Source organism: Schistocerca cancellata, chromosome 7, assembly GCF_023864275.1.
Source record: "Schistocerca cancellata isolate TAMUIC-IGC-003103 chromosome 7, iqSchCanc2.1, whole genome shotgun sequence".
In the NCBI taxonomy this organism is placed as follows: domain Eukaryota; kingdom Metazoa; phylum Arthropoda; class Insecta; order Orthoptera; family Acrididae; genus Schistocerca; species Schistocerca cancellata.
This window is the reverse complement of record NC_064632.1, coordinates 608,791,642-608,815,974: the sequence shown is the minus strand read 5'-3', so window position 1 is coordinate 608,815,974 and position 24,333 is coordinate 608,791,642. Positions and strand designations below refer to the sequence as shown.

General features: G+C 38.9%; 1 protein-coding gene across 1 annotated transcript in view; it reads left to right on the top strand.

Annotated features, from left to right (window-relative positions):
* The window catches only part of LOC126092482 (TRAF3-interacting protein 1), a 229,920-nt gene that overhangs the window by 27,927 nt on the left and 177,660 nt on the right, over nucleotides 1-24,333 (top strand). The window contains exon 3 of the mRNA XM_049908100.1: nucleotides 6,741-6,853. Within this exon, the coding sequence (XP_049764057.1) occupies nucleotides 6,741-6,853 (113 nt within the window). The remainder of the gene's footprint in view (nucleotides 1-6,740; nucleotides 6,854-24,333) is intronic.

Genomic DNA, 24,333 nt, shown 5'->3' with positions numbered 1-24,333 from the left:
TTAAATATGTAATCATTGATGTTCAATTGTATATTTATTACCATATTTCAGCAGTAATGTATTTGTAGCATTTTTGTTAAGATGAAACAATCTGTTATTGTATTTTGGCATTATAGTTTTATATTATTGTCAGTAATAATGGGAAGTTATGTACACCATTTAAATATTCCCCAAGTGTGTACGTTGGTGTCAGTAGCAAACGTGCTTCCAGTACTAAGTATTGAACTCTTCCAGTACTAAGTATTGAACTTTATTGATGACCCTGCCTTCAGATTTATACTTGATTGTGATTATATGTGGTGTTTGGTGGAGATGCTGGGTACTTCAAAACATCTGCATCACCATGGCTCTAATTCATCAGTGTAAGAATTTCCTGTATGAACAGGAACCAGAACCCAAGCATTACACTGTCCCTAAGATCCATATAGTCAGGAGACATTTGGATTCCAAAACATCAATAAATCAGCTGCACATCCATTAGTATTTTCCAGAAAAGCTGGTCAGGACCCAATAAAATGGCTGTGAGCAGAGGTGGAATGATATCGTGTTGGACGATACTATCATTTCTGGAAGAAATATGTATTTTTATGTGGATGGCACAACCCAACAGTGGTTTGAGTACAAAGAAGAGAAGCTCAATAACTGGGACGAATTCCAGGCTTGGGGACAATTGCAAGTCCACTTACTGGTAGAACAATTGAAGAACAGGGCCAGGCATCTCGGGTAAGTGACACATTTGAACATACAGAATGTTTTTGCTATGTGCCACATTATGAATCTTAACATCACAGAAGCCAAAAAATCTCACATTTGATGAAAGGAGTCATACAGGACATGTACTAAATTCTTCTGCTAAAAGGTGTCACAACAGAGGAATTCTTCAAGTGGTGCCATCAAATTGAGGAAATTAACAGAAAAAAAGGAGTTGAATGAAAGATATATGACAGACTGCCAAATGTGATCCCCATGGCATTGTGGAAGACCATCACACGCTCACCTCTCTCGTACACCAGGTAGTTTGGTTGGGTTGTTTTGTGGGAGGAGACAGACAGCGAGGTCATCCGTCTCATCGGGTTAGGGAAGGAAGTTGGCCATGCCCTTTCAAAGGAACCATCCTGGCATTTCCTGGAACGATTTAGGGAAATCACAGAAAAATTAAATCAGGACGGCTGGACACGGGATTGAACCGTCGTCCTCCCGAATGCGAGTCCAGTGTGCTAACCACTGCGCCACCTCACTCGGTTGCCAGTTAGTAAGAGAAGAGATACAGAATTTTATGGCAGCCACAGATGTACTGAGTATACAAAAGATAGCACCCTTCACTGTTGACCCAGTATGTCAGGAGGTAATACAAATGTTGAAGAAGAGGTGTATTGATCTTTAGTACAAGTCTCCACCACCAGCTGAACATGTCAAGAACAATGGACTCAACTGACTTATGCCACCGCCATCAAATAACAACCCAGCACCTGTCCAATGTGGATACAATCAACTCCTATGCCAAGTAGATGCCTCACAGGAGGACGGACCTCGGGAGGACAATTTGTTGTTGTGTTTCCATTGTGGATGCTGTGGGCATATTGCAGAGAAAGAACAATATTTGATGGCTATTGTGCTGCAAGACTTCAACCGTAACAACGGTACTGTTTGTGCCAGTCAGCTGCTGACAATTGTAGTCAACCTGTGGGGTTGCTGCACTCTAGACAAGGTCGCTCCCCAACACACTGTACGCAGTACTTATCACCTTACAGAGGCACAAGTCAGTCACCTCGCCACAAGCTTCAGGAAAATGAAGTGAGGTGACCATCCGTCGAGGTAAGGCCTCCATAGAAGCAAATCCTGCATGTATGTGCCAGCCATCAAGATGTCAGGAAATCCCATTGACATCACCGTCGTTGGCCAACCTGTCCACTGCTAGTCAACTTGAGGACTTGCTATTCTATACTGTTGATTGCTCATTGTCGTCAATTAAAGAAGATTATGTTTTGCGATATGAAAGTGATTTGCTGAAGGTCACAAATGGGAAATATCTCTAGCAAACAGGAACACGTATTGCAAGACTATCTATCAATGACAGAACTCTGCCATTTGCATTTGTCATTTTAACAGAATGCAGTCATAACGTTATTCTCAGATGTTACTTCTTGAAGGCAAAAGGAACCTACACACCAATGACAATCATAAAGGCTGCAGTTGGTAATGGAGAACTTTGGGACCGAGCTAGGTGGCGCAGTGGTTAGACACTGGACTCGCATTCGGGAGGACGACGGTTCAATCCCGCGTCCGGCCATCCTGATATAGGTTTTCTGTGATTTCCCTAAATCGCTCCAGGCAAATGCCGGGATGGTTCCTTTGAAAGGGCACGGCCGACTTCCTTCCCCATCCTTCCCTAATCCGATGAGACCGATGACCTTGCTGTCTGGTCTCCTTCCCCAAACAACCCCAACCCAGAACTTTGGATCATTAATCATCACAAGGAGTTATAGCTCCTGCCTAAAGGTATGTGTGTAGGGGCAACTTAGTATTATTGAGGAAGAATTGTGCTCTGCTATCACTATAGAAAATATAAGGGAAGAAGCTACTATCTAGCTGCCAATGTGATCTGTTCTGACCTGACCGAAGAACAATGTTGGCGAGTGATAGCCGTTCTACATCAGTTTGTGGATGCCTTCAAATCAGGACTGGCAAAAGGACAGAGCAAAAGGTGCATTGTAAAACACAGTATCAACAATGGGGATCATCCACCGATTAGCTAGGGCTCGTATAGGATGTTGCTGGCTGGACAACAGATGATCTGTTCAGAAATGGAGAAGATGGTGCAAGATGACACCATTGAACCATTAGAGAGCCCTTTCTCCTTTCCTGTGGTCCCTGTGTGGCACATGGTGTTTCTGCGTCAGGTGCTGACGACTCAAAAAAAAAAAAAAAAAAAAAAAAAAAAAAAAAAAAAAAAAAATCTAGAAAGATGTCTATCCATTAATTTGCATGGATGACACCCAAGATTGCTTGAAAGGAGCAGAGTATTTCTCAACTACGGACAGGCTATTGGTATATCAAGGTTGATGAAGCTGATTGGGAAAAGACTGCCTCCATAACTCCTGATGGCCTGTGTGTGTTTAAAGTTGTGCGTTTTGAGCTGTGAAATGCTCCAACCACCTTCAAACATATGATTGAAAATATGCTTTGACACCTTAAACAAATGACGTCTTTGATGGCTGGATGACATTGTTATTTTTTAAAAGACATTTGAAGAACATCTAAGCTGCCTGACAAATGTGTTGTAAGTGTGTTCATTCTGGATTCATACTTGAATCCAGAACAAGACTTTTTTGTCACCCAAGAATTAAAATCTTTTGAATCATGGTGAATGGTGATGGAGTTGATCCAAATCCAGAGAAAATAAGAGCAGCCACAGATTTCTCGACTCCTTGGCACATTCCGGATGTGAGAGGTTTTCTTGGGATGTGTTCATACTAACAGCGATTAATAAAGGACTTTTGTACCGAGGCATGTCCCTTGCAATAACCATTGCAGGGAGATGTCAAATTTTCCAGGAACAAGGAGCAAGAAAGATCTTTCACTGTCCTTAAACAGATGCTGACCTCTCTGGTTCTAGCATTGTATGATGAGAATGTTGAAACGGAATTTCACATTGATGCTAACAATTTTGGATAAGGGCGGTTCCAATACAAGTTTAGGAAGGTGCTGAAAAGATGTCAGCTTACTCTGATGACAGAGTGCCTTGCAGTTGTTTTGGTCACCAACCAGTTCTGGCTGTATTTATTTGTCAAACCATTTACAGTGGTGATAGACCATCATGCCCTCTGCTGCTCGACTAGCCTCAAGAATCCTAGAGAACTGAGGCTGTAAGAGTGTGACAACAGTTGTGTACAATAGTGGATCAAAACCCAAGGACACCGACTGCCTTTCAGGGAGACCCTTGGAGAACACAACAGCAAGCCTGAAATCTCATTAATTGCTGCACTGAATGACATTACTGCTGAACAGAGGGTAAATCCAACACTGCTGAAAACCGTAGAAGCCTTGGAGGAGGAGGAACAGACCAAAGGAGCATTCCAATTAATTAACAGAATGTTGTATAAGAGGAACTATGATCCATTGGAGCAGAAATAGTTGCTCATCATCTCAGCTTACGCGTGGCCAGCTAGCCTTAAGTTTTCACTGGTGCTCCAACATCTGGTCACCTGGGATTCGGGAAGACTCTAAAGAGAATCATACAAAGGATATTCAACCAGTTCCCTACTGTTAAGACACATGTGAGCCACTGTGAGGAATACTGATGACAGAAGCACGAGGTGCAGTTACCTCTGGGACATCTGTTGCCAGTCCTGCCTGCAACAGTGCCAAACACTGATTTGAATTCTACCTTTTGGAGAGGTTCCCGAAGTCAGCAAACAAGATTCAGTGGATAGCGGTCTACACTGACTAGCTCTACAATTATGCTGTCATAGAGTCAGTACTAACTGCAGAAGCTCCAGAAAATGCAGGGTTTCTTGTGGAAGACATCATTTTGAAGCATAGAGCACCCAGTGTGATGATCTCTGATTATGATAAAGTTTTCAATTGAGGATGCTACTGAAGATAATTTTAGATTCGGACATCACCACAGGATGACAACTTCATATCATCTACAGGTGAATGGTCTCACAGAACACTTTAATAAGACATTGACAGATTTGCTCTTGATGCACAGGTAGATACTCAGGATGACTCTGTGAAACACCTCATCACCAGGACCGAAGAAGTAAGGAAGCTGGCTTACATTCAGATCGTTGATGCACAGGAGAAAGACTGAGAGTGCTAAAATGCCAAGTGACCGGTGAGACTTGGTATGTATTTTTACACCTGTGCAGGAAGTGTGGCTACCAGAAATGTTACTGAAGTGCAGCTTTGGGTCATATTGTTTCCTTTGTTGATTGTCAGACATCACTTATGATGTTGAGAGTTATGACACTTTATCAAGTAGACAGAAGTACCGAATTGTCACCCCCATTGTCTGTAAGGAGCCCTACTATGGTCCAGAGATACAGATTGATGATGAGAGGTTAAATGAAACAGAAGACCCACTTGACAGTCGCAAAGCTTTGGTGGGAGAAGCTTCCTTCCACTATCATCATATTGAAGAGGTTATGACAACATGGCCAGAATGTGAAGATCTGCCCTGCCAGTGCCAGTGCCAAGACCATTGACGGGAGCTAGATCGAGGGTGTTGTAGCTGGCATCAGTGACAACTTCTGAAACAGCAACTCACTTTATCTCCAGGAGTCAGAACAATTGTCTGAGCTGTGGTGCATTAAGTGTGGTGTAGTGGCTAACATCACTAGCTGGCATTCTGTGACTCGCTAGTTGAGACCTGGCCACCAGCAATTACTTTTTGTTTAGAATTGGTTGTTTCTGGAAAGTTCTTGAAATATTATACATTTGTCATGTTCATATAGTCTGTAATGTTAGATGTCTGTATAAATAATAGCGTTCTGGAACATTCCATGTTCGTATGAATAACTGCACTTTCCATAAAGGTCAATTCTGTTCTTTCCAGTACTAAGTGTTGATGACCCTGCCTTTGGATTTGGGCTTGCTTGTGATTTAGACATAATAATATTCCAATGTTACTTGTCATTTTGACTGTTTTTGCCTTCAGGCACATTGAAGCTTACTTTTTAGCTTACAGTGATGCAGACATTGTTTAAGCAGGGACTTATCATAAATAAGGCTTTGTTCTCCTACCCATGACATTAGATATTTGTGGTCCAAAGCACACCCCCGTGCTTTCACTAATCAGTTCAGCCAATCTTCCGTATCCATACCTGTTGAGGTGTAGACCCCTGCCTCGTGAGACTCAATTTGTATCAGTATGACATGTCCAAAGTTAGCTGTGACATTGCCATCCACAGGCTTGAATTATCTGCATCACAGTACCATAAAGATATTGTTGATAAGTCCACAACACCTCAACAAAATGCAACCTTGTGCTAGAAGGCAAGAAACCTATTGTATCCTACTCACCACCTGTCATAGGTCCAGATCCCTTTAAGATTGTTTCCTGCCTGTTCCAGTCTAATATGTTTCTGTATCAGTTATACAGTGTAAAACTAAAAAGATTTTTATTCATCCAATTTCATCCTATTAGTTTTATTATTTTATTTTACTATTTCCATTCATATAATTGAAAATTTTTAAATAGCACCCTTAAGAAATCTGGCATCCCTCCAACAAATACATTTCACATTCGGAAACGTGTTCAAGTTTATAAAAGAATTAAAAGGTCTAAAGCTGAGTAGCTGTACAAAACCAAGAGACAGTCCATAAGAAGGACCTTACTGATATCCTATTCAGGAGAAAAACAAATAAATTAAATGCATTGATCACTTTCGGAAAGAAATAAGGAAGTTAAAACAGGAAAAAAAGAATTACTAAAGTAATGCATACAATGGAAGCTAGGTGCTGTTTACATTAACCAGAGAAGCATGTAGAGGAGATAAATGTTGTAGGACCTGCTCAGAATAGCTGTTGATGCTGGGGATTGATGATTCACACAGCTAGGATGTGATTAAGGCACAATGTTTGTTGTTATTTAAGGGTTCACTTTTTTATTCAAAAGTTTTCTAGTGTGTACTAGTTTTATCTCAATAATAAACTAGTTAGAGTCCATTTTTGCATTGTTTTAGTAAATGTAGTTCTTTTCTTATTCCAAATTATTAAACATTTTTTCTATTTAGAGGCAACATCTGACAGTAACATAACAGCTCGACCTTCGAAGATTGTTGCCGGACATGAACCTACAAAGACAAATGAATTATTGCAAGGCATTGCAAAGGCATTGGATAAAAAGGTATCAATCTTTCTTTCTTCTCTTTCAGAATTCAGCATTTCTCCTTTTGCTTTGTTACCCTCAATTTCAGTTTCTGCACTACCCGAGTTTATGGAAAGGTAATTTGGTGCCACTAATAGACTTTATATACGACCAGAATTTCTTTGGGTTTTATGAGAGATCTTTTCATAAGATTCTGCTGTGGTAGTCATTGAATGCTTCCTGCATTTCCCATTTGACAGCCAAATGCGTTTCTTTCAGCACCTGTCTAGTGTAGCCCTGTGCTTTATTTTAGATCTAGTGTGTGATAATCACAGCTGAAATCACTAAAATTGATCAAGGCCCCAGGGAGGATTCACTAACAGATTCTATACAGAATTTTCTACTGAGTTAGGCACAAGAAGAGTAGCAGCAGTGGCCCACAGAACTACCATCCAGTATCCTTGACACCCATCTGCTGTAGAATCCTGCAGGGAGAGGTCCACAATGGTGGCATCAATATGTTTATTTAAGTTACAGGTCCAGCCATTTATCCAGGTGGGACCTCATTTAGGAGTAACCAACAAAAATAAAATAAAATAATAAAATAAAAATTCGTACTTTTGCTTGAAAATTGATATCTATAATTATAGTGGCATTGAAGCTAGTGTTTATCATAGGAACCTGACATTCAGAAGGCTGTGGGTTTGAATCTCACCAGGTATGTCAGAATTTTCTCTTTTTAAATAATTGTTGAAATCACTTTGGTCATAACTTCAATTCAACAAATTAGTTCAGATTTATTTATTTTAATTTCTGGCCCACTGTCACGCCATTTTAATCAATGTATTAACTTTTACATTTACTCTTTTTTCTTCTTCCCATGTTTCATGTTTAATCTTTGTGCATGTGATTTTAATTTTTTTTTTTAAATTTCGTCCACTTGATTATCTTATATTTTCATCCATGTTATGGCACTCATTAATGCTTTTCCATATTTTGTGTATTTGGTTATAAGTTCTTCATTCATTTAAATCTTCATCTGTATTTTGTTGTCCATGGTGCAATGAACATCAACAAAAGCAAAATAAGGATAATGGAATGTAGTCGAATTAAGTCAGGTAATGCTGAGGGAATTAGATTAGGAAATGAGGCACTTAAAGTAGTAAAGGAGTTTTGCTATTTGGGGAGCAAAATAACTGATGATGGTCGAAGTAGAGAGGATATAAAATGTAGACTGGCAATGGCAAGGAAAGCGTTTCTGAAGAAGAGAAATTTGTTAACATCAAGTATAGATTTAAGTGTCAGTAAGTCATTTCTGAAAGTATTTGTATGGAGTGTAGCCATGTATGGAAGTGAAATATGGACGATAAATCGTTTGGACAAGAAGAGAATAGAAGCTTTCAAAATGTGGTGCTACAGAAGAATGCTGAAGATTAGACGGGTAGATCACATAACTAATGAGGAGGTTTTGAATAGAATTGGGGAGAAGAGAAGTTTGTGGCACAAATTGACTAGAAGAAGGGACTGGTTGGTAGAACATGTTCGGAGGCATCAAGGGATCACAAATTTAGCATTGGAGGGCAGCATGGAGGGTAAAAATCATAGAGGGAGACCAAGAGATGAATACACTAAGCAGATTCAGAAGGATGTGGGTTGCAGTGAGTACTGGGAGATGATGAAGCTTGCACAGGATAGAGTAGCATGGAGAGCTGCATCAAACCAGTCTCAGGACTGAAGACAACAACAACAACAACAGGTCATATGGATAAAGTCATTCTGCTAGAGATATGTTATTACATTTGAGCTCAGATATTTTCTATTTATTTATTATTTATTTATTTATTTCTTGTTCTGTAGATCCAGTTAGTGAGTCAATCACAAGGATATGGAACGTGTCAAATTGTACAGGTTTCAATTTAAACTTACAATAAATACAAGGGCAATTCAATGGCAAATTGTACATAGTTTAAGTAAGACATACTATAAATACAGTAACAGATACAATGTCAGCTAGATAACATAATTACCATTTGACAGAAAAAGGAGTTTCGAATAAAGGTTAAAGATAAGAGCACAAAGTTAAATCAGATATTAGGCCTACAAGAGTAAATACATGTACAGCCAATCTGTTGTTACAAAAAGTGCGCTAATGCCCAAATGCACAATAAAATCAATTGAACTACTTCTAGACACAATAAGTTTAGTGATGGTATACATTTTCTTTCAGGTATTCATCCACAGTATAATAAGATTTCTCTGTCAGGTAATCTTTGAGAACTTGTTTAAATTTTGGCAGTTCTGTATGAACACATTTGATCTGTAGTGGTAGAGCATTGAACAGCTTAATGCTGGAGTAGTAAACTCCTTTTTGTACCAGAGTGAGACGTTTCATTTCTAAATGTAGATTGTTTTTGTTTCTCGTGTTATAACCATGGAATTTACTGTTGTCTTGGTAGATGGAATAATTTTTGCACACAAAGGTGAGCAAGGAAAAAATATACTGTGAGGCAGTTGTTAGGATACCTATCTTCCGAAACAAGTGCCTGAAAGAGTGTCTTTGATGGACCCCACACATTATTCTGATTGCTTTTTTTTGGATGGTGAAAACTTTTTTTGCAAGTGGTTGGTTCCCCCAGAATATGATAGCATATGACATCAGTGAGTGGAAGTAGCCAAAGTAGGCAACCTTAATAGTGTCAACTTCAGCCACTGAAGAAATTACCCGTAATGCAAATGTTGCCGAGCTAAGTTTTCTACATAGATGAAGAATGTGAACTGACCAATTACATTTACTGTCAATGTAAGCACCCAGGAATTTTGTGTCTTCAACTTTCTGTATTGGTTGATCCCTACATTTTTTGTTAATTTCATCGGGATTACTTTGTGATGTATGGAACCTCATGTAATGAGTTTTATCTGCATTGAGCGAGAGACCATTTGAGGAGAACCAATTTAAGATGTCATTAAAAACAGTATTTGTAGTTTTTTCAAGATCATGATCAATCAAATAGTCAATTAGAATTGTGGTATCATCGCCAAACAGGGTAAATTTGATGTTTCTCTGAGAACAAAGAGGAAGATCATTAATAAAGATGAGGAAAAGCAGTGGGCCCAAAACGGAGCCTTAAGGCACACCACACGTTATCGTGCCCCATTCAGACGAGGCAGGTTCTCCAGAAGAGCCATTTAGCATTACAGTCTGCTTCCGATCCTGTAGATATGATTGTAGCCACAAGCCAACAGTACCACCTAAACCATAGTATTCTGCCTTTTTCCAAGGAATTTGGTGGTTTACACAGTCAAAGGCTTTCGTAAGATCACAAAAAATACCCACTGGAGACATTTTTTTGTTAAGGTTGCTGAAAGAGAATATTGCCTGTTCAGTACAAAGACCGGCACGAAAACCAAACTGATTTTTGCTTAAGATACTGTGGAAGTTGAGATGGTCTACAATCCTCCTGTGCATGAGTTTTTCTAGAATTTTTGAGAAGGTAGTTAATAGGGATATTGGGCGATAGTTTGTAACAATGCTTTTATCCCCTTTTTTAAAGAGAGGAATCACTACAGCCAACTTAAGTCTGTCAGGGACAATCCCATCTTGTAGGGATACATTGTATATGTTGCATAAGACGGGACTAACAAATTTATAACAGTGTTTCAGTATTTTACTAGAAATATTGTCCACACCAGCAGAATTTTTATTTTTTAATGATCTAATTACTCTTATGACTTCACTTACAGTAACTGGAGGTAAGGATAACTGTGGGATTCTGTTGCTAATAGCTTTCTGTAGGAGGGACAATGATTCTTCCATAGAACCATTACAGCCTGTCTTCTCTGCTGCTCTCAAAAAGTGGTTATTAAATATTTCTGCAACCAACTCAGGTTTCTTTATGATACTGTCCCCTGTATTAATCTCTACCTGAGACATGTTCCCTGTTGTCCTGCCAGTTTCCCTCTTTATTACATTCCATATAGTTTTAATTTTATTTTCTGAGCTTTCAATTTCTGATTTTATGCACATACTTTTAGATTTATTTATAACCTTCTTGAGAATGCTACAGTAAAGTTTGTAGTGTTGTCATTTCTTTGGATCATTACAAGTCCTGAGAGAACTGTATAACATCCTCTTTGTTCTACAAGATGTTATTATCCCTGTAGTGATCCAAGACTTCTTGGCATTGCCTATATGACTATTTCTAACTACTTTTTTGGGAAAGATGGACTCAAATACAGACATGAATTCATTTAAAAATGAATTGTACTTTTTGTTTACATCTGTTTCCCCATAAACTCGGCTCCAGTCTATCTCTTTTAGGCTATCATTGAATTTTTTAAGGCCCTGTTAATTTATTATCCTAAAAGATTTCCAAGAATGCTCGGAACTGTAACTGTTGCACACACTGATGTAATTGAGCCTAAACAATTGACCACCATGATCAGAAAGGCCAAGGATTGAATGTACAGTGATCTCATTGTATTTAGACTTATCTATAAATATACACTCCTGGAAATTGAAATAAGAACACCGTGAATTCATTGTCCCAGGAAGGGGAAACTTTATTGACACATTCCTGGGGTCAGATACATCACATGATCACACTGACAGAACCACAGGCACATAGACACAGGCAACAGAGCATGCACAATGTCGGCACTAGTACAGTGTATATCTACCTTTCGCAGCAATGCAGGCTGCTATTCTCCCATGGAGACGATCGTAGAGATGCTGGATGTAGTCCTGTGGAACGGCTTGCCATGCCATTTCCACCTGTACTGTGGAGACCTCACGCCCCACGTGTTGAGCAATTCGGCGGTACGTCCACCCGGCCTCCCGTATGCCCACTATACGCCCTCGCTCAAAGTCCGTCAACTGCACATACAGTTCACGTCCACGCTGTCGCGGCATGCTGCCAGTGTTAAAGACTGCGATGGAGCTCCGTATGCCACGGCAAACTGGCTGACAATGACGGCGGCGGTGCACAAATGCTGCGCAGCTAGCGCCATTCGACGACCAACACCGCGGTTCCTGGTGTGTCCGCTGTGCCGTGCGTGTGATCATTGCTTGTACAGCCCTCTCGCAGTGTCCGGAGCAAGTATGGTGGGTCTGACACACCGGTGTCAATGTGTTCTTTTTTCCATTTCCAGGAGTGTATTGTCTATCAGACTTTTACTATTAACAGTAATCCTAGTTGGGAAATCTACTATTGCCATCAGATTATAAGACTCCATTAAATGTACTAAATCAGCTTTACTATTGCTCTCATTTAGGAAATCAACATTAAAGTCACCAGTAATTATCAAGTTCAAGATAAGGAGAGGTTCCCAAGGGTGGACTGACTTTTCGAAACCCTCTATATGGTGATGTATGTAAGAGTCCCAGGTGTCTCACCCAGCAGTCAATGACTGTGGTAGACTCTCATTTGCAAATCATTGACAAAAAGTAATTTTGTGTGATGTTCTAGAGCTCTAAAAATGACAGTAGTACATATAGCAGAGCAGTAGCATACTGGTTGATGTAGAAGCCTGATGTGCAGAATTTTTGGATTCAAGTCTGGTCATGTGCTTAATTTTTTTTTATTTTTAAAGTTATTGTAAGGACTTTGATCATTATTTTTATTCAGTTAATTGGTGTAAGTGTAATTCATGAAATATCTAGTCCTTTGTTACGTAATGTTAATCATCATATTAACTTTTTCATTTGCCATTATTTTTTCTTCCCATCATTCTGAATCTTTGTTCACGTGATTTTAATTATCTTTATTCATGTATCACAATATTTAAATGTTTATAAATGCTGATCTAGCAGTTAAAAAACAAAAGATAAAATAATCTGTATATACTGGCTGTGTAATGGTATCATAAATGTATTTTTCATTACACGCAAGGATGTACATTTTTTGGATGGTAAACATAACATAAATATTTAAAACACAAATTCCCATTGCATTGTTGTTGTTGTTGTGGTCTTCAGTCCTGAGACTGGTTTGATGCAGCTCTCCATGATACTCTATCCTGTGCAAGCTTCTTCATCTCCCAGTACCTACTGCAACCTACATCCTTCTGAATCTGCTTAGTGTATTCATCTCTTGGTCTCCCTCTACGATTTTTACCCTCCACGCTGCCCTCCAATACTAAATTGGTGATCCCTTGATGCCTCAGAACATGTCCTACCAACCAATCCCTTCTTCTGGTCAAGTTGTGCCACAAACTTCTCTTCTCCCCAATCCTATTCAATACTTCTTCATTGGTTATGTGATCTACCCATCTAATCTTCAGCATTCTTCTGTAGCACCACATTTTGAAAGCTTCTATTCTCTTCTTGTCCAAATAATTTATCATCCATGTTTCACTTCCATACATGGCTACACTCCATACAAATACTTTCAGAAATGACTTACTGACACTTAAATCTATACTTGATGTTAACAAATTTCTCTTCTTCAGAAACGCTTTCCTTGCCATTGCCAGTCTGCATTTTATATCCTCTCTACTTCGACCATCATCAGTTATTTTGCTCCCCAAATAGCAAAACTCCTTTACTACTTTAAGTGCCTCATTTCCTAATCTAATTCCCTCAGCATTACCTGACTTAATTCGACTACATTCCATTATCCTTATTTTGCTTTTGTTGATGTTCGTCTTATATCCTCCTTTCAAGACACTGTCCATTCCGTTCAACTGCTCTTCCAAGACCTTTGCTGTCTCTGACAGAATTACAATGTCATCAGCGAACCTCAACGTTTTTATTTCTTTTCCATGGACTGTAATACCTACTCCGAATTTTTCTTTTGTTCCCTTTACTGCTTGCTCATATACAGATTGAATAACATTGGGGACAGGCTACAACCCTGTCTTATTCCCTTCCCAACCACTGCTTCCCTTTCATGTCCCTCGACTCTTATAACTGCCATCTGGTTTCTGTACAAATTGTAAATAGCCTTTCGCTCCCTGTATTTTACCCCTGCCACCTTCAGAATTTGGAACAGAGTGTTCCAGTCAACATTGTCAAAAGCTTTCTCTAAGTCCACAAATGGTAGAAATGTAGGTTTGCCTTTCCTTAATCTATTTTCTAAGATAAGTCGTAGGGTCAGTATTGCCTCACGTGTTCCAACATTTCTGCGGAATCCAAACTGATCTTTGCCGAGGTCTGCTTCTATCAGTTTTTCCATTCATCTGTAAAGAATTCGCATTAGTATTTTGCAGCTGTCACTTATTAAACTGATAGTTCGGTAATTTTCACATCTGTCAACACCTGCTTTCTTTGGGATTGGAATTATTATATTCTTCTTGAAGTCTGAGGGTATTTCACCTGCCTCATACATCTTGCTCACCAGCTGGTAGAGTTTTATCAGGACTGGCTCTCCCAAGGCCGTCAGTAGTTCCAATGGAATGTTGTCTACTCCCGGGGCCTTGTTCTGACACAGGTCTTTCAGTGCTCTGTCTAACTCTTCATGCAGTATCGTATCTCCCATTTAATCTTCATCTACATCCTCTTCCATTTCCATAATATTGTTGTCAAGTACATCGCCCTTGTATAGACCCTCTATATACTCCTTCCACCTTTCTGCTTTCCCTTCTTTGCTTAGAACTGGGTTTCCATCGGCGCTCTTGATATTCATACAAGTGGTTCTCTTTTCTCCAAAGGTCTCTTTAATTTCCCTGTAGGCAGTATCTATCTTACCCCTAGTGAGATAAGCCTCTACATCCTTACATTTGTCCTCTAGCCATGCCTGCTTAGCCATTTTGCACTTCCTGTTGATCTCATTTTTGAGACGTTTGTATTCCTTTTTGCCTGCTTTATTTACTGCGTTTTTATATTTCTCCTTTCATCAATTAAATTCAATATTTCTTCTGTTACCCAAGGTTTTCTACTAGCCCTCGTCTTTTTACCTACTTGATCCTCTGTTGCCTTTACTACTTCATCCCTCAGAGCTACCCATTCTTCTTCTACTGTATTTCTTTCCCCCATTCCTGTCAATTGTTCCCTTATGCTCTCCCTGAAACTCTCTACAACCTCTGGTTTAGCCAGTTTATCCAGGTCCCATCTCCTTAAATTACCACCTTTTTGCAGTTTCTTCAGTTTTAATTACAGTTCATAACCAATAGATTGTGGTCAGAGTCCACATCTGCTCCTGGAAATGTCTTACAATTTAAAACCTGGTTCCTAAATCTCTGTCTTACCATTATATAATCAATCTGATACCTTCTAGTATCTCCAGGATTCTTCCATGTATACAACCTTCTTTTATGTTTCTTGAACCAAATGTTAGCTATGATTAAGTTATGCTCTGTGCAAGATTCTACCAGACGGCTTCATCTTTCATTTCTCTCCCCCAATCCATATTCACCCACTATGTTTCCTTCTCTCCCTTTTCCTACACTCGAATTCCAGTCACCCATGACTGTTAAATTTTCATCTCCCTTCACTACCTGAATAATTTCTTTTATCTCATCATACATTTCATCAATTTCATCATCATCTGCAGAGCTAGTTGGCGTATAAACTTAACTACTCTAGTAGGCATGGGCTTCGTGTCTATCTTGGCCACAATAATGCATTCACTATGCTGTTTGTAGTAGCTTACCCATAGTCATATTTTTTTATTCATTATAAAACCTACTCCTGCATTACTCCTGTTTGATTTTGTATTTATAACCCTGTATTCACCTGACCAAAAGTCTTGTTCCTCCTGCCACCGAACGTCACTAATTCCCACTATATCTAACTTCAACCTATCCATTTCCCTTTTTAAATTTTCTAACCTACCTGCCCGATTAAGGGATCTGGCATTCCACGCTCCGATCCATAGAACACCAGTTTTCTTTTTTCCTGATAACGACGTCCTCCTGAGTAGTCCCCACCCAGAGATCCGAATGGGGGACTATTTTACCTCCGGAGTATTTTACCCAAGAGGGCGCCATCATCATTTAACCATGCAGTAAAGCTGCATGCCTTCGGGAAAAATTACGGCTGTAGTTTTCCCTTGCTTTCAGCCTTTCACAGTACCAGCACAGCAAGGCCGTTTTGGTTAGTGTTACAAGGCCTGATCAGTCAGTCATCCAGTCTGTTGCCCCTGCAACTACCAAAAAGGCTGCTGCCCCTCTTCAGGAACCACACGTTTGTCTGGCCTCTCAACATATACCCCTCCATTGTGGTTGCACCTATGGTACGGCCATCTGTATCGCTGAGGCACGCAAACCTCCCCAGCAACGGCAAGGTCCATGGTTCATGGGGGTAGGTCCATATATCAGCTAGCCTACAAAAAAACCTGACTTGCATTTCTCTCATGGGACATCCAGAAGGATTTTGATCAAGACAGTTTGCTTACTTATGAAAATTTGATTGCAGGAGGAAAAAATGAGATTTATGAAATAATTGAGTGTTTCTTGCTAGAGTAGATGCATGTTATCATGGATAGAGAATCATTGATGGATGTGGAAGTAAGTTCATGCATGTCTCAGGGAAGTGTGTTGAAACCCTTGTGGAATGTTGCATGGCTCATTTTTGTAGTAGGGTTGATAGGAACGGGTTGTTGAAACAGTCCAGTAGTTGATCTGCAGCTCTCATATTTTACTGGAGTTTCCAATTCTCTTATGTTTTCTGCTGGTTGCCGTACAATATCAATGCTGCAAGGATCCCGCTATGTGGTGTCTTTGAACCATGAGGTAGCTTCTCCCCCATGGACTTTGATTTGCAGCATCAGTGATGGTGAAAGAGACTTTCTATTTTCTAGTGAAATAACATGCCCAAAGAAGTTGAATTCAATGTACACTATGTGATCAAAAGTATCCGGACACCCTCAAAAACATATGTTTTTCACATTAGGTACATTGTACTGCCACTGACTGCCAGGTACTGCATATCAGCAACTTCAGTAGTCACTAGACATAACGAGAGTGCAGAATGGGGCACTCTGCGGAACTCACGGTCTTCGAATGTGGTCAGGTATCACTTGTGTCATACGTCTTTATGTGAGATTTCCACACTCCTAAACATATCTATATCGACTGTTTCTGATGTGATAGTGAAGTGGAAAATGAAGGGACATGTACAGCACAAAAGAGTACAGGCTGAGCTTGTCTGTTGACTGACAGAGACCGCCAACAGTTGACGAGGGTCGTAATGTGTAATAGGCAGACATCTATCTAGACCATCACACAGGAATTCCAAACTGCATCAGGATTCACTGCAAGTACTATGAAATTTAGATGGGAGGTGAGAAAACTTGGATTTCATGTTCGAGCGACTGCTCATAAGCCACACATCACGCTGGTAAATGCCAAATGATGCCTCACTTGGTGTAAGGAATGTAAACATTGGACAGTTGAACAGTGGAAAAATGTCGTGTGGTGTGACGAATCACGATATGCAAGTGGCGATCTGATGGTAGGGTGTGGGTAAGGCAAATGCCCAGTGAACGTCATCTGCCAGCGTTTGTAGTGCCAACAGTAAAATTTGGTGGTGGTGGTGTTGTGGTGTGGTCATGTTTTTCATGGAGGGTGCTTCCACCCCTGGTTGTTTTGCATGGCATTATCACAGCACAGGCCTACATTGATGTTTTAAGCACCTTCTTGCTTCCCACTGCTGAAGAGCAATTCAGGAATGGCAGTTGCATCTTTCAACACGGTCGAGCACTCGTTCATAATGCGTGGTTTGTGGCGGAGTGGTTACATGAGACTAACATCCCTGTAATGGGCTGGCCTGCACAGAGTCCTCAACTGAATCCTATAGAACACCAACTTTGTGCCAGGACTCACCGACCAACGTTGATACCTCCTCTCAGTGCAGCACTCCGTGAAGAATGGGCTACCATTCCCCAGGAAGCCTTCCAGCACCTGATTGAACATATACCTGTGAGAGTGGAAGCTGTCATTCAGGCTAAGGGTGGGCCAACGCCATACTGAATTTCAGCACAAACGATGGAGGGTCCCACATACTAGTGAGTCATTTTCAGCCAGGTGTCCAGATACTTTTGATTACATAATTACTTCCTATAACATACCATCCTAATCTCTTCTAATTGATAGACTACATAGGTGAAAAATTTTGGCTGGATATTTTCATGAGTGCATCTCAAATCATGGAGGTCACATGTGCTCCATGCCCTTCAATCATGGCCTCACAGAGTATACAACTCCACCCAGCAGGTAGAAGCAACTGTCTGTGTCCCTCTTTGCTGATAACACGGGATTGGTACAACTTGGATCTGCTCAAGGCATCAAAAACCTCCTGAAAGTGGGATGCTTCCTTCTTACTAACTACCTTAACCCGCAAATATCTTTCACTGGCCACTAAATATCAATGAAGTGAAACATCTCATTCTGCCTGAGATGAGATTTCGTGCTCATAAACTTAGTTCTAGAAGGTTTAATGTATTGAAAATAAACATCATTTTTTTTGTTATGCAATGTTATTAATTTACAAAATACTTCTGCTATTTGCACTCATGTCCCTCTGGGGCTACTAAAGTTTCATTCAGTTCAGTTCATATTTCACCAACTACTTCATGTCATATGTTTACCAAACACAAAATCTATTTTCAGTCCAGGCCCCTATGGTACTCACATACTTTCTTTCATTGCAGTCTTTGCCTATCATGGGGATAATTTAAACTTCACTCCTTAATTCAAACATTTTAATTTTGAGTTTATACTATAGTATTGTCCTTCTGTTCCTTTTATCTGGATTACATCATCTCGTCTTCATTTAGCTTTGGGTATTCCTATAAGCATAAACGTTTTTGTAGGTTTCTCGAGATATCACACATAACCAATTATCTTGTTTTATTTTCTGCACGTAGATGACTTGGTTTACTATCATTTTCTCCTCACTTCTGGTCTTGGTGAAGGTATCTGTGTTATGTGTATTTGCAAATTAAATTATTCACTTAATTCATGTAGCTATGGAGATACTTCTGACATTGGAACCAACAGTCCATTTACCCATTTCTAATCTCAGATACTTGCATCCTTAAACCATGGTGGAAGCATACTCAAAATTTATAAAACCTAATTAGCCAGATCCAGACCACATTATTCTAGTCTGGAGAATGTTTTTTTAATGTGAACAAAATGCCTGTGCACATTTACACATTGTTCTCTGGGCAGATACTTTTCAGTTACATTTCAAGCATAGACACCAGTGTCCCTTTACAACTCTCCCTTCATGAAAGTGGTAAAGGTCCATCCTTCCAAGAATCCACCCAACCTAAGGTGTAAGTTATCCCTTCCACAGGTCAGCTTACCCTTTATCCTCCTAACATGTTGCCTTCAGGTACACTGCCACATGGTTTTTTAAAATTCCTGTTTGAAGTATCTTCTCTTGCTTATACTCTCATCAGAAGAAGGAATTACTTCTTCTATGTTTGACTCTGGTGATCATTACCTTGTGTATATTCCCACCTTCCTCAGGTCTTACATTAATATCGACACCTCTTAACAGTTCTGTGCCGATATTGCACCTAAATTGTGTATGTTAATCATTTCCATATACTTCAGCTTTATTCTACCTGCTCCGCTTTGTTATAAGTATGTTTAGCTTATTCTGTGATCAATGTATCTGAATTTCTTTTTGATCCTCTCCCTATTCTTAATGTACTATATATTGTTGACCATTTTATAGGTACCTATCAAGATGAATACTAAGTGGTACCTGTAAGTGTCTCCTAATCCTTGTAATATTTATACTACAAAGTATATTTACTTGATTACTCATCAGTTCTCATGTATCTTAATTTTTAACCTCATACTTTAATGAATATAGTTCAATTTTTTGTATTAGTGATTTTATTTCCGCATTAGAATACTCTCTCTATGACAGGAGCATTCTGTTTTATTGATTCTGTTTCTCAGACACCAAATTAAGTGATATGCACATGTTCATCTGTCACCTTCTCAGCCAACATGCTATACATGCTAAGAGGTGCTTAGCACTCTTCTTCTCGTGCATTTAAAAGATAACTGATATATCATACCTATACATTCAAAATATTGCACGTAAGTAGCAAAATAATACAATATTCATACAAAATATACAAAAGATAGATTCAAAATGAATCATATGTTTTAACTATTATAAATGCCAGTCGCTTCTAGACACCGTATCAGTATTTGAGTAACTATGTGTACTCTCATATACTACATGTATATTCATATGATACATGCTGTTCCATCGCAATTCTAGGATAGGATAGAGAGAGAGAATTTTTTTCGAAAGATTATAGGACAGAAAAAGAGTGAAGAAATTGATCCACAGAAAACAGAAACATAAATGACACAACAGTTAACTTGGAATCTGGTAGATGACTCTCTGCCGAACTTTCTCAGGATGCAGGTTCCCCTGAACACTTAAATTGTTTTATCATATCTATGTCATATAGACCTTTATCTTGGTCTTTTGTAGGTTCTATAAGATATACAGCCTTTGGGTGTGATATATTCACAATCCTTTGTAGACCACAATAATTTGGAAAACATATACTAGTTTCCTTCTTTATAATGGAATTGTGACGATGATCTTGAACAAGAACAAACTAAAAAATATCAAACATTGGAGTATGAGCACCATTATTAAATTCATGAATCATATCTGCATATCTGTGTAAATGCTGTTCTACTGTCTTAAGTATGTTATCTAAATTTTCTTCGGATAAAGATTTATTTAAATTTCAATAATGATTTCTCAACAAAGGTTCTATTCGTGGTTTCTGCTGGAGGTAATCCAGCAGCCATGTGTGGTAATTTGTTTATTATCACCTAATATTGAATGTAAGCAGCACTCCACAGGCATGGTTTGCAGGTGCAGATGTAAATACTGGTGCCAAAACTTCTGCACTAGTAAAAATACAAAAAAAAAAGAAAGGCAGAAGATGAGTCACCTTTTTTATTTATTTATTTTTTAAATTATATCACCCACCGAAGGAAATAGAAATTCAGTATTACTCATCTTCAGATGTAGCAGCCTTTTACATAAATACCAACAATGCTTTTACAATGACTGTAAGAGTAGGAAAGCTGTAGCTCATTCTGATTTCATATACTGTTTCGTCGAATTTTGTGAAGTGATGATGTTAAAGTACCATAATGAAACATTTTCGTTTAAGTGCCAAATCAGGAAGGAAGTTAATTCTTTTTGCTGTAGATCTGTGATACGGGATTGAAAAGAGCAATTCACATTATGGCAACATCGAAGAGACAAATTATGTGAATGTTCCAGTAGCAGGAAAGCCTTTAGTGGGCCAAAATATGGCCAATATCATTCTTTTGAAGTAATTTTAAACTAGTTTGTTAAGGAACAGTGTCAGAAATGGTAGCCTATGAGCAGCAAAATTTAAAAAATTAAGTTATACGAAATTGGTCAAGTGCAAAAAAATTGAAAATTTTAATGCTAGCCACAACTGGATTTTTCTTTTTTTGAAGCTCTGAGGTTTTTCACTTTGCAGGTGAACTTCAGTTGTGCAAAAGCTGGCAAAAAATTACAAAGAAAAAGTTATGGAATTTCAGTGCTTTATTATCAGGTGGCACACTGAAAACTAATACCTTCTTGGCCAGATAGGGAATACTGACCCACATATTTTGACATGCCATTGAATTATGTGGTTGATGCCAAAGGAAAGAAAGATAAAAGTATTCTTACATTAGGGGGTGAAAAACAGCAGGTGGTCATCATGCTTACGTGCACTACAAGTGGACATAAATTATGCCATTTATATTTTTCAAGTGAAAGACTGTATCAGAATCGGAAATGTTTCCAAAAACTGTAATTTTATGAGTAAATGAAAGTGGGTGGTTTTCAGAGGAAGTTATGCTGGAATGGATTAGGCTTGCATTTAATTGTCATCCTGGCCCAATGCTCAGTTTACGCAGGTTGCTGGTGTTACATGAAAACACAGGTCATACAACAATTAGAAAGCAGAATATGCTTGGCACTAATTCCAGGTGGGATGACATCAATTCTTCAACCACTTGATGTTTGTCTGAATAAACCATTCAAGGTCAAGCTTAAATGCATGTATACAGACTGGCTTTTGAAAACTGACAGACAGCTGATGCCTACATGACATGTAAAACACAGAAGTCTGCAAGTGCCAATGAGTTGATGGTGCAGGGAAGTGTGTTCCTAATCAGACTGTGCAACAGGCAGCGCTGTATGAAGAACCGAGCAGCAAGGAATCTAGTGATAGTGATTCAGAATTATCTAATTGATATTTTAAACATTTCATAAAATTTGTATTATGAATCTAATAACATTTTGTTTTATATTTCTGCTTTTAATTTCTGACTGATTTTCATTCTATTTTCTAAGTGTTGCCACTCATACATTTGAAGACTTCACTAAAAATCTACTACAAAAAGCTGATTGGTAAGCCTGTGTTTAAAATTTACATCAGTATGGCTGACACTACATCTTGGATGTTTTCCTACCAGTGATGAGAGAGAGAGTTGCTATGAATCGTGAATTACATACTCTCTTTGCCATAAGAATAATACAAATGTAAACATTACACCATGTATTTTCCCGTGTTAGCTGTTGCCTCATTTAAATCCTACCCATCAAACAAACTCAAGTGAGACAAAGGCAAATGCGGAAGATTATACATATCATGTAATGTTTATATTCATATAATTGTTATGCTGAATAGTGATACAGTGAGAAATGAAGCACAGAACAGATTTCTAGCATTGATTTTTAAATCTTCTACAGCTATAAATTCTGTCCAGATTCGTCATGTGGTTCTAATTGTTTGAAAGAGTAAATTAATCTACAAAATAACCTTGCTTAAGCTTGACTGCTAAGCTTATGACTCGAACCCAACCATTGTAGCTGCATATCTTAATCCATTCTACCTAATTTGTATCTCATATTAAAATGAACCAACTTTGTTTTGATTTTGAAGTGCATTTATAACTCTTTTCCCCTTGAGTTTTGGGTCTCATTTTTCAGGTGTGGCTTAGATTTGCACGCAGCTTAGATTTGGGTAAATACACTATTCTGCGTATGCTATATCATTCTACTTACAGTGTTTATAGACAGTGAAAGGCTTACCGTACCTTTTCTGCCACAAGAAATTTCAAATCAGTGTACACTGTGCTGCAAGGTGAAAATTCATTCTGGAAACAATCCCCTAGGCGTAGAGGGCATTTCTCCACAATATCCCTTCCTCCAGGAATACTAGTGCCACATGGTATGCAAGAGAAATTATGTGAAATTTGGAAGGTAGGAGAGGAGGTACAGGTGGAAGTAAAGCTGTGAGGCAGGTCCCAGATCATGTTCACTTGGTACAGAACCTGGCCAGGTCCGAGATTGAAGTTGTGGTCTGGCAAGCAATTGTAATTGTGGTCTGGCAAGCAATTGTAATTGTGGTCTGCCAAGCAATTGTAATCTGCCACAAATTTTCAGATCAGCACACACTCCAATGCAGAGTAAAATTTGTTTTGAATGACAAAAACTATTTTGGAAATTTGTGGTAAGATCTTATGGGACTAAACTACTGAGATCATAGGTCCCTAAGCTTACACACTACTTAATCTAACTTAAACTGACTTATGCTACAGGATAACACACACACCCATGCCTGACGGGGGAGGAGTCGCGCAAACTGTGACAGGACGCCCCAGACCGTGAGGCTGGGGGGGGGGCTCATTAATACATTTAGCTTAACTCGTGGAAAACTGATAATATAACTAAACAGCAAAAATACTCATATTTAGTTAGCAACAAGATTTGTCATCAGTTACCAACGTATCTTTAATAAATACACATATAAGTGACACAATATTTTACAATGAACATACTGTTGGACGTAAATTTCTCCCTTTGTTGCATTTTATTGGTCCATGAATCAACTGTTCATATCAGTGCCAGTACAGTAACAGTACCACAATGTTGACAGCTGTCATGTACTCCATGTCGGAAAGTCCCTCCCCTGTAGCCTCGCCACCTGTGTGCATTTCCGGGGCGGTGGAAAGCAAGAGCTGTCCAAATATGCCAATAAATTTGTGGCCAGCAAACTCTTAATTTGACAGTCTCCAGCACAACAGACCTCACACTCTTCCTCCCTCTCCCCTTCCTCAGTGCCCCCCTTCTAACATTTAAAGGAGGTGACTGAGCCTCCAGCATTTACATTCATCACATTCTAGGGGGAAAAATATCACTGGTTGTTTCATGATATTAAGTTAATAGGTATCTTACCAAATTTCAGAGTCAATACAAAGGCATATTTCATTGACCACTTCTACAATGTACATTAATTCCCCTCATAGATATTTAAGGACTTCCTATTAACTGCTTAAAACTTCAAAGTACATTTAGAGATTTTATTGTTATAAACTGTATAATGACTATGTGTTGTAGAGAAATACTGTGTGAGGTTTAATTACTTGGAAAATGCAGAAACCAGCTATATTTTATATAACATTATAAAGCCAATATGCGTTTCAGCCTTTCACCCAACTAAAATATTTCTGTCTCTGTCACTATAATGGTTTTATTGAATGCAGATGCCTTTTGTTCTGTA